Source organism: Coccomyxa subellipsoidea, assembly GCF_000258705.1.
Source record: "Coccomyxa subellipsoidea C-169, whole genome shotgun sequence".
Taxonomy (NCBI): Eukaryota; Viridiplantae; Chlorophyta; class Trebouxiophyceae; family Coccomyxaceae; genus Coccomyxa; species Coccomyxa subellipsoidea.
This window is the reverse complement of record NW_005178024.1, coordinates 817,210-826,914: the sequence shown is the minus strand read 5'-3', so window position 1 is coordinate 826,914 and position 9,705 is coordinate 817,210. Positions and strand designations below refer to the sequence as shown.

Here is a 9,705-nt window from a genome sequence, read left to right as displayed (position 1 = left end):
AGTATGCAGCACTGCAGGAGACTGGCAGTCAAAGTATTGCTTTCCCTCGAGCTCTAAGACCTCATACTGAACCTTCAATACAAATGGCCTTGACTTTGCTGACAAATAATGAATGTTATTAGATCTCAAGATAACAATCAGAGTTGCAGGTTGCAGGTTTGGATGGTGCAACTGTGAACTGTAAGGTGAAGGACTAAACAACACTCTTGGTGCGCTATTCTCTTGTCCATGACAAATGAGGATTATTTGTGCACAAGAAGGCCCTCATTGTTGCCTTATCAGGAGGGTCTTGTGCTTGCATCGTTGCAGCTGTCGGACCCTATTTTTATCCGAGTTGACTTGGTGAAGATATTGCATCGACCCTCTCCGGAAGAGACGACCAAAATTTTTGAAATTTGGCAACATTCTGCACAGCTCCCTGCCTTTTTTTTCAGAATCGTGCACTTCTGTCACTGCTGCACTAATTCTGAAGGACTCGAGAGAGGTTGCAGCAGCTATGGCTTCCACGATGCTCCAAAACGACACAACAGAGAAATTTGTGGTCGACCAAGAAAGTGCGTTGATAGAGAGGGTGCAGATGCTGATTGAGTGGACCTGAACATGTGCATCGATGTGCAATCTGAATTCATCCTGATACAATGCCATGAGCACGGTGCCCTGCCAGAATCCTGCCAACTCTTCACTGAAGTTCTGAACATCGTCCTGTTTGTTACAGACACCGCACAGAATGCCACGAGGGAGACAGATCCCCACCGATTGGAGCAGCGCTTGAGGCAGATTACGTATGGGAAGAACACCCTGGGATATGCCAGCTACACCAAAGCTGTTCCCAAGTATGTCACTTTGATGGCTGCTTTGCTGGTGTAAGGTCACACAATTTCAATCTATACATTGCCAAGACTGTCACTTTTGCCTTTCAGACTCATCTGGGTGATCTAACATGCGTGTGCCCAATCAGGGACAAGCGAAAGCGAGCAAAGAAGGGTGAGGAGAACACGCATCCCGTCACTCCGGACATACATCAGATGTGCAGCAAGCGGGCTTTTGACGGCCAGGTGCGTCATCAAACATGTGTCTCCTCATGTCCACTTGTGTCCGTTCACAGCACCCATGAAATTCGTCTCGGCCAGGGCACTTCGGGCTATGCAAAGTCAAGGGAAGGCTCACGTATGTATCTTATTGCAGGTAAGGAAGTGGAGGAGACAGCTGCACTTCTGGGACCCCAAGCCGGAGGGGGACGAGATCAAAATCGAGGTGCGCAGCATCTGGAGAACACACCACACCTGCATGCAGCCAAGAGTAGCTGCAGTGGTCATGTCACCTGCGACTTTTCTGCCCCTTGTAACACCATGACACCAGGCCGCCACTACATTACAACTCATCGATGGGCATCTGAAGACCTGCTGTTGTTTACTCGTCACGAGGCTGATTCGTCTTACTTAGTGCCTGAGAAAAGTTTCTGGGGTGCCTCCAGGTGGTGAACGAGTACGCAGCATCAGAGGAGGAGGCGCTGCCGGTGGCGCGGCTGGGGACGCCGCTCAGAGACGACAGCCTGGATGCTGAGCTCGACGGGGGGTCCAGGCAGGACAACCCCAGCAGCAGCGCCATCCCAGGGCTGTCCACCGGCAGCAAGCGAGATACTGTGTCCGGCTCAGTCAGCCAGCCCACGGTAAGCCGCTCACCGCAAATCAAGACATTTGTTTTGCAATCGCGAGCCCTCATTACCATACAAGCCTCTTGCTGGCCCTTCACCTATCTGAATTGTTGGGCGGTGTAAATCTGCCTGGGGTAAGCCGTTGTATGTTGTGGGTGGCTTCTGTTTGTGCCGGAGCAGTCACAAGCCCTTACTGCTTCTGCTGACTTATGTTGTTGCAGAGAAATCAGGATCTGTGTCTGCTCCTGCGGGGGCATACTGTCCACCAACAAAATGAAAAACCGGTCTGCATGCTTGTCCTCTTTTGCGCAAGCTGCCTGCTGGTTGGATGAAGGTTCTGGCTGTGTGCAGGAGGTAAGCCAGGCGAATGCCACCTCGAAGCGGCAGAGGACAGTCTCTGCGACCGAAGGGCCTCAGAAGAGCGCACCAGCCTCCATCTATGACGACTGGGAAGATGATTGCGTGATTGTTCCCCGCCCCTGATCAAGTTGTATAGAACCCGCTGAGCAGCTGCGATCACTTACATAGATGCCGCGCTTCTGGTTCACTGCTGCTTGTTGTGCTATCAGGATGATTGAACTGACTAATGAATGAATGAAGCAATAAATGATGACGACTTGACTGACTGGCGCCATCCGAGGTGGGTAGGCCGAGGTGCATACCCCCTAGGTGTATGACGCTGTGTATTTGTCTTTCCGTGGACAGGTCTAATATCAAAACGCTCACGGGAAAGCAGATATGATCTGAAAAATCTTGAATGCAATCTACCATGTTTATAGTATTGTTCAGATGCCATTGCGTAATTTCAGTGAAATGCTGTACTTACTTTAACAATAGTCAGATTTTGCTGTTTCTCAATTGGGCAGTATCAATTAAATCCATCAAAGGGCTTGTGGAAAACACACAACACATTGCACCTGCCGGATGTATTCAGCCGCCCTAAATGGCTGAAGCTCATATGACAAAGTCTTCCCAAAACCAATTGCCAACAGCTGTACACTTCCTTCCCAGCAATGGAGCTGCAGCTGTACAGTCAAGTTGATGAACCACAGCGTCACCTTGGCAGAACAGGAAAGCTAGCTTCTATATGCCTAGCGGGCTGGAGTGACTTTCAACATGCAGTCTCTTTTTGGTGTCTCCTTTTGTGTACACTGCATGTCCGCCACAATACATCATTCACCCCGCAGTCCAGATCAGGCCGTTGGTCGGAAAGGGGTCGGCGAGGCCGGGCAGGCCGCCAGCATTCCGCGAGGCCGGGGCCGGGGCGGGGGCGGATGATTCAGCGCCCTCCGTCCTCACACCCGCCCTGTTGCTGACGGCTCCGGCACGGCCCCCGTTTTGCGCCACACGCGTTGCTGCCGCATCTGCGGTGCCCTGCGCAAAGGACAGACCGTATTAAAGCACGCATTTGTCCCTTTCGCCTACCAAACCGGGCTCTGTGTATGAGCAAGACCACTGCACAGGGCTTCTAAAGCATGGGGTTCAACTCCTGAGGCAGGGATAACTTATGGCAAGGGAAGAAAAGCCATCTCGGAGAAAGCTGGTTTTCTGCGAGTGTTCTACCTGGCCGGCAGAGCCAACAGTGACGACTGGCGCGCCTGCAGGAGCCTGCTCGGCGCCCACATACACCTCGTACATTGGCCCCCCTGCCGCTTCCACTGCCACGCTCGGGGCCTGTGCCGGTGCCGGCGCCAGCGCGGCCGCCGCCGCGCGCTCCCGTGCCTGCGTGAGCATCATGTGAAGAATTTAGGCAACCCAATCTGGTTGGTGATGGGGAGAACAGGATGATGTATTTTGGAACTGAAACGCTTGCGGATGAAGCCCTGACCTGACTGGACTGTGAGATACAGATTCCCCGTGCCGCTGATGCAGAGTTCACTGGTGTATTGCATGAGACTGGAAGACTGTCATCGTCCAGTGCGCAGGGATTCTGTTGTTTGGCTCCCAGCCTCACTTGCGCTGCCCCATCATAAACAACAGCTGGCTTAATATAACTGGTAGGCCGTTGTAGGTGCGGCTGTGGGGGTCAGAAGGCAGGGGCCTGGATTTGAGAATTGGGAACAGGAGCCATGCTGCACAAGGTTTAGGGCAAGCAAAGGAGGGCTCTAAGAAGGGGGTTTGCTTGCCTGCTGACGCGCGTACGCAGGCGTTCCTGGGATGGCTGGGGGCCGCGCAACACCAGGGGGCAGCGGAGGCTCTGCTACTGTGGCGCCTGCAGCAGAATTTATTTAATACTACTATCACTAAGAACATAATTATTACGAGTCTTTCCTGCCAGTGACAAGCTGCAGATTAAGGCTACCACAGATCATACCCCTTGTTGGCCTCGCCAGATCCAAGCAAGACCCAACCAACCGTGGGCATGTCGCTCGGGGGGCGGTTTCATACCGCCCCCCGCCAGCAGGGGTCACTTTAAGCAGCAGCAGAGTTAACAGAGCCACATCAAGTTGGATCCATGAGAAGTGTGCTGATTCTTTGTTAAGCTCCTGATAGTTGTCGATCAAGCCCAAAGAGAGTGCAAACATGACGACAGAGCGAGCGTCATTGAAGGGAGGAAGGGCTGCCTCGAAAGTCTAGCAGAGTGCATCAATAATACATTGATTGCCTTTGATGCCACTCACAGCTGTTTCGCGTGAGCTCGCCCTACAGCAATGCATGAACTTGGGTGATGTACACGATGTTGATTGATATTGACAAGTAGGCACACCTGACACGCCGGCCATGTTACTCACGCTGCCGTCTGCCTGTGTACCGCCCTGCAGCATGCCTGCATCGTTTGCTGCACCAGGGATCACCCTGCAGCATCACCCAACTCAGGTCATAAAGAAATAAATTCTGACTTCCTCAAATGGCAGCAGCATGGCGGAGGGAGTATCCTCAGTGAACGGCGGACATAAATCCCTGCCTCATTGCAGCAAAATGCCTGCGTAAATTAGCAGCAGCAAATCCTCTTTGTTCAGGACTCTCAGTAATGGGGGTGTCTTTTTCTTCTAATCATGTCTAGCATGACGGTTGTATCAATGTTCTGTGAGAAATGGAGATTCATGCATGTGGCGCACGTGCTGAGCAGCCCGCTGTTTGAGTTGGCGCCTGTGGTGGTGCTCAGCTGGCCCAGGCTGCCAGCCGATGACCATCCCCACTTCAGCTCGCGCGCGCCGTGAGCGTGGCAAGCGAGACCCAACAGAAGGAGTGTGGTCCAGGCACGCATGATGGCGCAAGAAACCTCCTGGAGCTACCATAACATGGCTTGATTAAAACTGAGCAGCATGCTTGCCTGAATCCACAAAAGTTGAGAAGGATAAATACTTGATCTTGTACCAATGTTGGCGATTGTCAATTGCTCCGCAAAAGTCACAGTATTTCAGCAGACTGAGCAGCACTGCTGCTTTCCTGTAAAGGGTGTGGTTTGGTCAAAGCAGGGCCTTCTTGACCAAAATTGTCCAGTCTACCGAATTTTAATAAACATTTTAAGCTCTCTGTAAACAGCTGGCCTTCTACTCCTTCACACAAATTAATGTAGCAAAGAAGGGCCATCTAGATCTATAAAATTTGGCTACTTAGACTTCTGCCCGTCGTCACAGTCAGCTCCACCAAACGCGCAGATCTGGGAGAACTTATTTGAGACTACGTGCAGCAGTCAGAGGGCCGAGTCACCTTTTGCCTATATGCTTGCTATTTCCCCCGGCAGATGCCTCGCTCTGAATCTTTCGTTGCGACGTTCTTTGATTGAGCAATGCTCTGTGAATGGGCAGAACAGAAAAATATTTCTTCCACAGCGTCTCTGATCGTCGTGCTAGAGTTTCTTTGGGGAGACCTCGCCTCCCTTCCTGCGCTAAAGGAGGGTTCCGACAACCGGGACTCGAGTTGCCAAAAGAGGTGGTCGATATTCAGGCGGCTTCGTGGAAGCAGCAGGAAGCCCCCGCTCCGAAGTTGGGAGTCAAAACACCAGCAGGGCTGCTTCCATAAACGTCAGCAAGTGTATCTTTCTTCTTACTTGTTGAAGACTTGTGCGAATCGACTGGATACATTGGCTGCCTTCTTGTCCTGAGTGCTTGTTCTGATGGCAACCCGCTTGCAGTTTGAGAACAACAACGAGGTTGGAGTGTTTGCAAAACTCACATCTGCATATGCACTTGTTGCATTGGGAGGTAGCGAAAATTTCTACAGGTGCGATCGCCTGTGCTCGAGTGGGGCAACAACCTAGTAAACAAGGTTGCTTCATATTGGGAGTAATAATGTACTCTGGAGACAACGCATTTCACGTACTTGGAACAGTTAAGTGACCGATGTATCTGCTGTTAGACAGCCTGCTGTTCCCCTGACATCAACACAGCAACTTCTGTGCCCTGCAGTGTCTTCGAAACAGAGCTTTCAGAGCACATCCCTGTGGTGAAGACGTCAATAGCCGGAACGAGGCTTGTTGGAAGAATCACAGTAGGTAAGGATGTACTTCCGATACGATGTCTTTTGCTGTAGCAGAAACAAAGGATGCAAGTGTCTCACATGCTGCTGCTGGCTATGCAGGGAACAAAAATGGGCTGCTCTTACCCAACACCACCACAGATCAAGGTGCCAATCCTCTCGAAGATTTCTTCACAGGTTCAGCATCAGGCAGCCGCCTAGCACGTGATACGAGGTAGTTGCAGTGTGGGGTTAATCTTGAGCATGTGACTGTGCTGCGCAGAGCTCATGCACGTGAGGAACAGTCTTCCGGACGAGGTGGTGGTGCAGAGGATAGATGAGCGGCTCAACTCTCTGGGCAACTGCATATCCTGCAACGACTATGTTGCACTCGTCCACCCTGACATCGACAAGGTCCGGCATTGGTCTACACCCTCACTTGTCTATATTCTGTGCCTTTGCCCATGCTGCTCTTCGCCATCACTATAGATCAGGTGGTTGAGAAGACTGTCAACAGGGATATGGAATTCATGGGGGGCCCAAAGTCCAGATCACTACGGCTGTTGATAGGAACGTGCAGATATAAAGGTCAAGCATTCAGAAGTTTAAGTTTTGCCACAGGAGACAGAGGAGTTGGTGGCTGATGTGCTGGGAGTGGAGGTGTTCCGGCAGAGCATAGCAGGCAACACACTCGTGGGCAGCTACTGCACGTTCACAAACCAGGGCGGCCTGGTACGCTCCCTATAATGCCATGCCATGCCCATATATTAACCTGCTACATTCACGTTTTCCTGTCACAGGAGGACTGCACCAATCTTGCCAGCCCTGGACCTTTGAAAACCTCTGAACATCAACATCTCAAGCCTCTTTTCTCTTCTGTGGCTGAACTGAAAGCAGCTGCCTTCTGCTGCAGTTGTACTTGGGCACACAGCAAAGCAGCAACACATCAGTACTTCCAGGTCACAAAATTCAGTGGTCACAAAACTCACACGGTGGTCTTCTGTCCTGCAGGTGGCGCCCAACGTGTCTGTGGAGGATCTGGACGAGCTGTCATCGCTCTTGCAGGTGCCGCTGGTTGCCGGCACGGTGAACCGCGGCAGTGATGTGGTCGGGGCAGGCCTTGTGGCCAATGACTGGGCGGCCTTCTGCGGATGGGACACCACAGCCACAGAGCTGAGCGTGATCGAGAGCGTGTTCAAGCTGCGGGACAGCAAGCCCTCCAACATTGTCAACGAGATGCGCGCGTCCCTCATCGACACCCTGGCGTGAGGCAGCCTTACTGAGGCTCTTGCAGCCGAGGACTGCAGACTATACAGCTCTGTGTAGGGGTCTGTTTCCTGTGGGATGAGCTGCTGCTGTGAGAAGTATGAGCAGGAGGAGTGCGGAGGGGTCATCGTTGCTGCAAATCAAGCTGTCAGACGGTGCAGCTGCCAGTTGTGTGTGTACTGCGTGCATACAACATGGTTGGAACCAACTTGTGCAACAACTGGAACCTTCAAGACCTCTGTGGCTGTCAGTAGCCTTTTGACAGGGGCGGACACTGGACATTACTGTCCCCTATGCCCCAATACCAAGCGCACGGTGCATGGTGCGGCAGCATGCAGGTTGTAGCCTACAACACACGTGGATGCCAATGCTTCCAGACTTTATGTGCTATATAGGTCGACCTGCACGTGTGATGCATTCATTCGCATTCTATTGTGGCATGCATCCGTATTACTATGAAACTTGGAATTTCATCAGAAATTACAACACATGTGCACAAGAGCCCAAGTATCTCGTGTTGCACATAATGATACATATATGGATTCAACTCAATAAATCATCAGTCACATGTGTACCCACTTGCAGGCTGGAGGTTCCAGCTACAATAATTGCGGTCACCAAGAAATTTGCCACACGTACTTCGCAATGGTTCGACTCTAAAATTCTGGCAAGACATAGCCACGCGGACAGCACTTTCTCTGTCCTTTCTCACCAATTGTGGGAGGAGGAGGTATGCATGCTTCACATGCCCCACTTGCTGTATGGCAATATGAGAAGTACCGTGAATGGTAAGCAGATGGGTCAAAGTTGAAGAGCAGGAAGTCAAAATCTGGATAGACTGGCTCTAAGAATCCACCAGTTTCGTATGTGAAATACACGTCAGGTTGTGTCAGAACCTCGTGGTGACACACCCTCTTCAGTGTTGCTCCCACTTCAACCATTGTGTACTCGGAACTCCTATACTCTATATAGAGTGTTTCTAGGCGGGCGCCTGTGGCCTCCAAATTATCCACTATGAGCTCTAGATTGCCATGCACCCGCAACACCAGGGCACGAAGGTTGGGTAGTGCTAAGTCTATCTCCAAATTGCCGTCATCGACCTCCACATGCAAGAAGCGCAGCTGAGCAACACTGCTACCGAGGCACACCTGCTGATTGTTGCTCAAGACATCAATCAAGGATAGGGCTGTCAGGCAATAACAGCTCCCTCTGGTGCTAAGCAGCCGGTAAAAAAAAACCCTCTGGTTCGCAGCATTGCCAGACAGATGAAGGCCATGCCCCGACTTGTTTGCTATGAGAAACTCCAGAAGCGCATCTGCATTTTGCAGCACATCTGTTGCAGGGCCCTGCACAGTCAGCTTGGTGGTAGGATGCACGGACACCTTGATTGGGAAAAGGTAGACAAGGCACACAGCCTGCAGCCGAGAATTCGCTTCAAGACACAAATCTGGCATCTTTTGCGTCTCCATACCTGTGAAATTTGTAAGTTTCAGCGTCTCCAGGTTGTGCAGTGTGGCAATGCTGGCCAGCTCTGTCGCCGACAACATATCCACTGTGATGTCCAAGTGCTTCAAACTTGGTAGCGGCGGCAGCGCTTGCATCGATCTCGAATGCATGATGAGACTATCCAGCTTGGTCATCTGCGCCAGAAGAGGCCAAGACCAAGGTACAGTGTGGAATGCAGTGATAAGCTCAAGTGCCAGCCATCGCACATTTCGCATGGGCCACTCATTTATTGCAGCCATCAGCTGCTCAGCGTCAACCTGTGCAAGCAGACTACGGTAAACAAAGATCGCGTCCAATTTAGATCGCCATGCCGTTTTCACAAACAGATCTTATTCCTGATACTGCACTGTCTTGGTTGCTTGATGTGGGGGTTGGGAATGTCAAAGGAATCCACACAACGTGAGCTTGCGTGACAGAAGATGTTCTACAAGTGCCTCACCATTTCCTTGGCCGTCAATAAGGCTATCAGCCCCACCACATTTGCATCTCTCCCGTGGCGAAGGCCCCATGCAATCCGGTTCACCATCTCGGCTGGCTTACAAATTAAACTTGCAAGGTTGAGGGTCCTTGGCTGAACTGCAAGAAGAGATCTGCAAGTGCCGCAGGCCTTGGCAAAACTCCTGGGTCGTTAAATTGGCAGCTACACCTGCCCAAACGTCAGTGGGCAGATCCACGCGTGGTGCCATTTCTATGCTCTGCACCTGCTTAAATATGTTCGTGGAAAACTTATTTTCATTCTAGGTGAGTCTGCACACTGAGATGTTGCTACTTGAATTTGCATGCCATTATAAAGCCCTCGAGCTCAAAGTGGAAGTCGAAGGTAGCTGCTGAGAGTGGCACGTGCCAGTGGAAGAGGAATTGCAATCAACAGATGCTGT

General features: G+C 51.5%; 4 protein-coding genes across 4 annotated transcripts; 2 read left to right on the top strand and 2 right to left on the bottom strand.

Annotated features, from left to right (window-relative positions):
* Positions 1-496: 496 nt before the first annotated feature.
* COCSUDRAFT_44731 (hypothetical protein) lies at positions 497-2,137 on the top strand (the record flags this gene model as incomplete). The annotated part of the gene is made up of 6 exons (XM_005643883.1): positions 497-554; positions 716-833; positions 959-1,055; positions 1,186-1,254; positions 1,475-1,669; positions 2,006-2,137. 6 exons carry the CDS (start codon positions 497-499, stop codon positions 2,135-2,137), a joined length of 669 nt encoding a protein of 222 aa, XP_005643940.1.
* A 308-nt stretch (positions 2,138-2,445) lies between these two features.
* Positions 2,446-3,350, bottom strand: COCSUDRAFT_54676 (hypothetical protein). The gene is made up of 2 exons (XM_005643882.1): positions 3,218-3,350; positions 2,446-3,028 (listed from the first exon to the last, which is right to left on the bottom strand). The coding sequence occupies exons 1-2, from the start codon at positions 3,290-3,292 to the stop codon at positions 2,831-2,833; spliced, it is 273 nt and encodes a 90-aa protein (XP_005643939.1). The 5' UTR covers positions 3,293-3,350; the 3' UTR covers positions 2,446-2,830.
* A 409-nt stretch (positions 3,351-3,759) lies between these two features.
* On the bottom strand, positions 3,760-4,862 carry COCSUDRAFT_58682 (hypothetical protein; the record flags this gene model as incomplete). Its single annotated transcript, XM_005643881.1, has 3 exons — positions 3,760-3,866; positions 4,362-4,450; positions 4,714-4,862. 3 exons carry the CDS (start codon positions 4,860-4,862, stop codon positions 3,760-3,762), a joined length of 345 nt encoding a protein of 114 aa, XP_005643938.1.
* A 770-nt stretch (positions 4,863-5,632) lies between these two features.
* Positions 5,633-7,796, top strand: COCSUDRAFT_67876 (eukaryotic initiation factor). The gene is made up of 6 exons (XM_005643880.1): positions 5,633-5,821; positions 6,007-6,092; positions 6,179-6,223; positions 6,339-6,469; positions 6,677-6,787; positions 7,067-7,796. The coding sequence occupies exons 1-6, from the start codon at positions 5,715-5,717 to the stop codon at positions 7,322-7,324; spliced, it is 738 nt and encodes a 245-aa protein (XP_005643937.1). The 5' UTR covers positions 5,633-5,714; the 3' UTR covers positions 7,325-7,796.
* Positions 7,797-9,705: the final 1,909 nt, after the last annotated feature.

What these genes read in the sequence shown, in the direction of transcription:
- COCSUDRAFT_67876 (XM_005643880.1), top strand. Translation starts at nt 5,715, where the DNA reads ATGGCAACCCGCTTGCAGTTTGAGAACAACAACGAGGTTGGAGTGTTT. An exon ending in GGTAGCGAAAATTTCTACAG is followed by an intron (nt 5,822 to 6,006) that starts GTGCGATCGCCT and finishes TGTGCCCTGCAG; the next exon opens with TGTCTTCGAAACAGAGCTTT. An exon ending in TGTTGGAAGAATCACAGTAG is followed by an intron (nt 6,093 to 6,178) that starts GTAAGGATGTAC and finishes CTGGCTATGCAG; the next exon opens with GGAACAAAAATGGGCTGCTC.
- COCSUDRAFT_54676 (XM_005643882.1), bottom strand. Translation starts at nt 3,292, where the DNA reads ATGTACGAGGTGTATGTGGGCGCCGAGCAGGCTCCTGCAGGCGCGCCA. An exon ending in CTGTTGGCTCTGCCGGCCAG is followed by an intron (nt 3,029 to 3,217) that starts GTAGAACACTCG and finishes TCCTTTGCGCAG; the next exon opens with GGCACCGCAGATGCGGCAGC.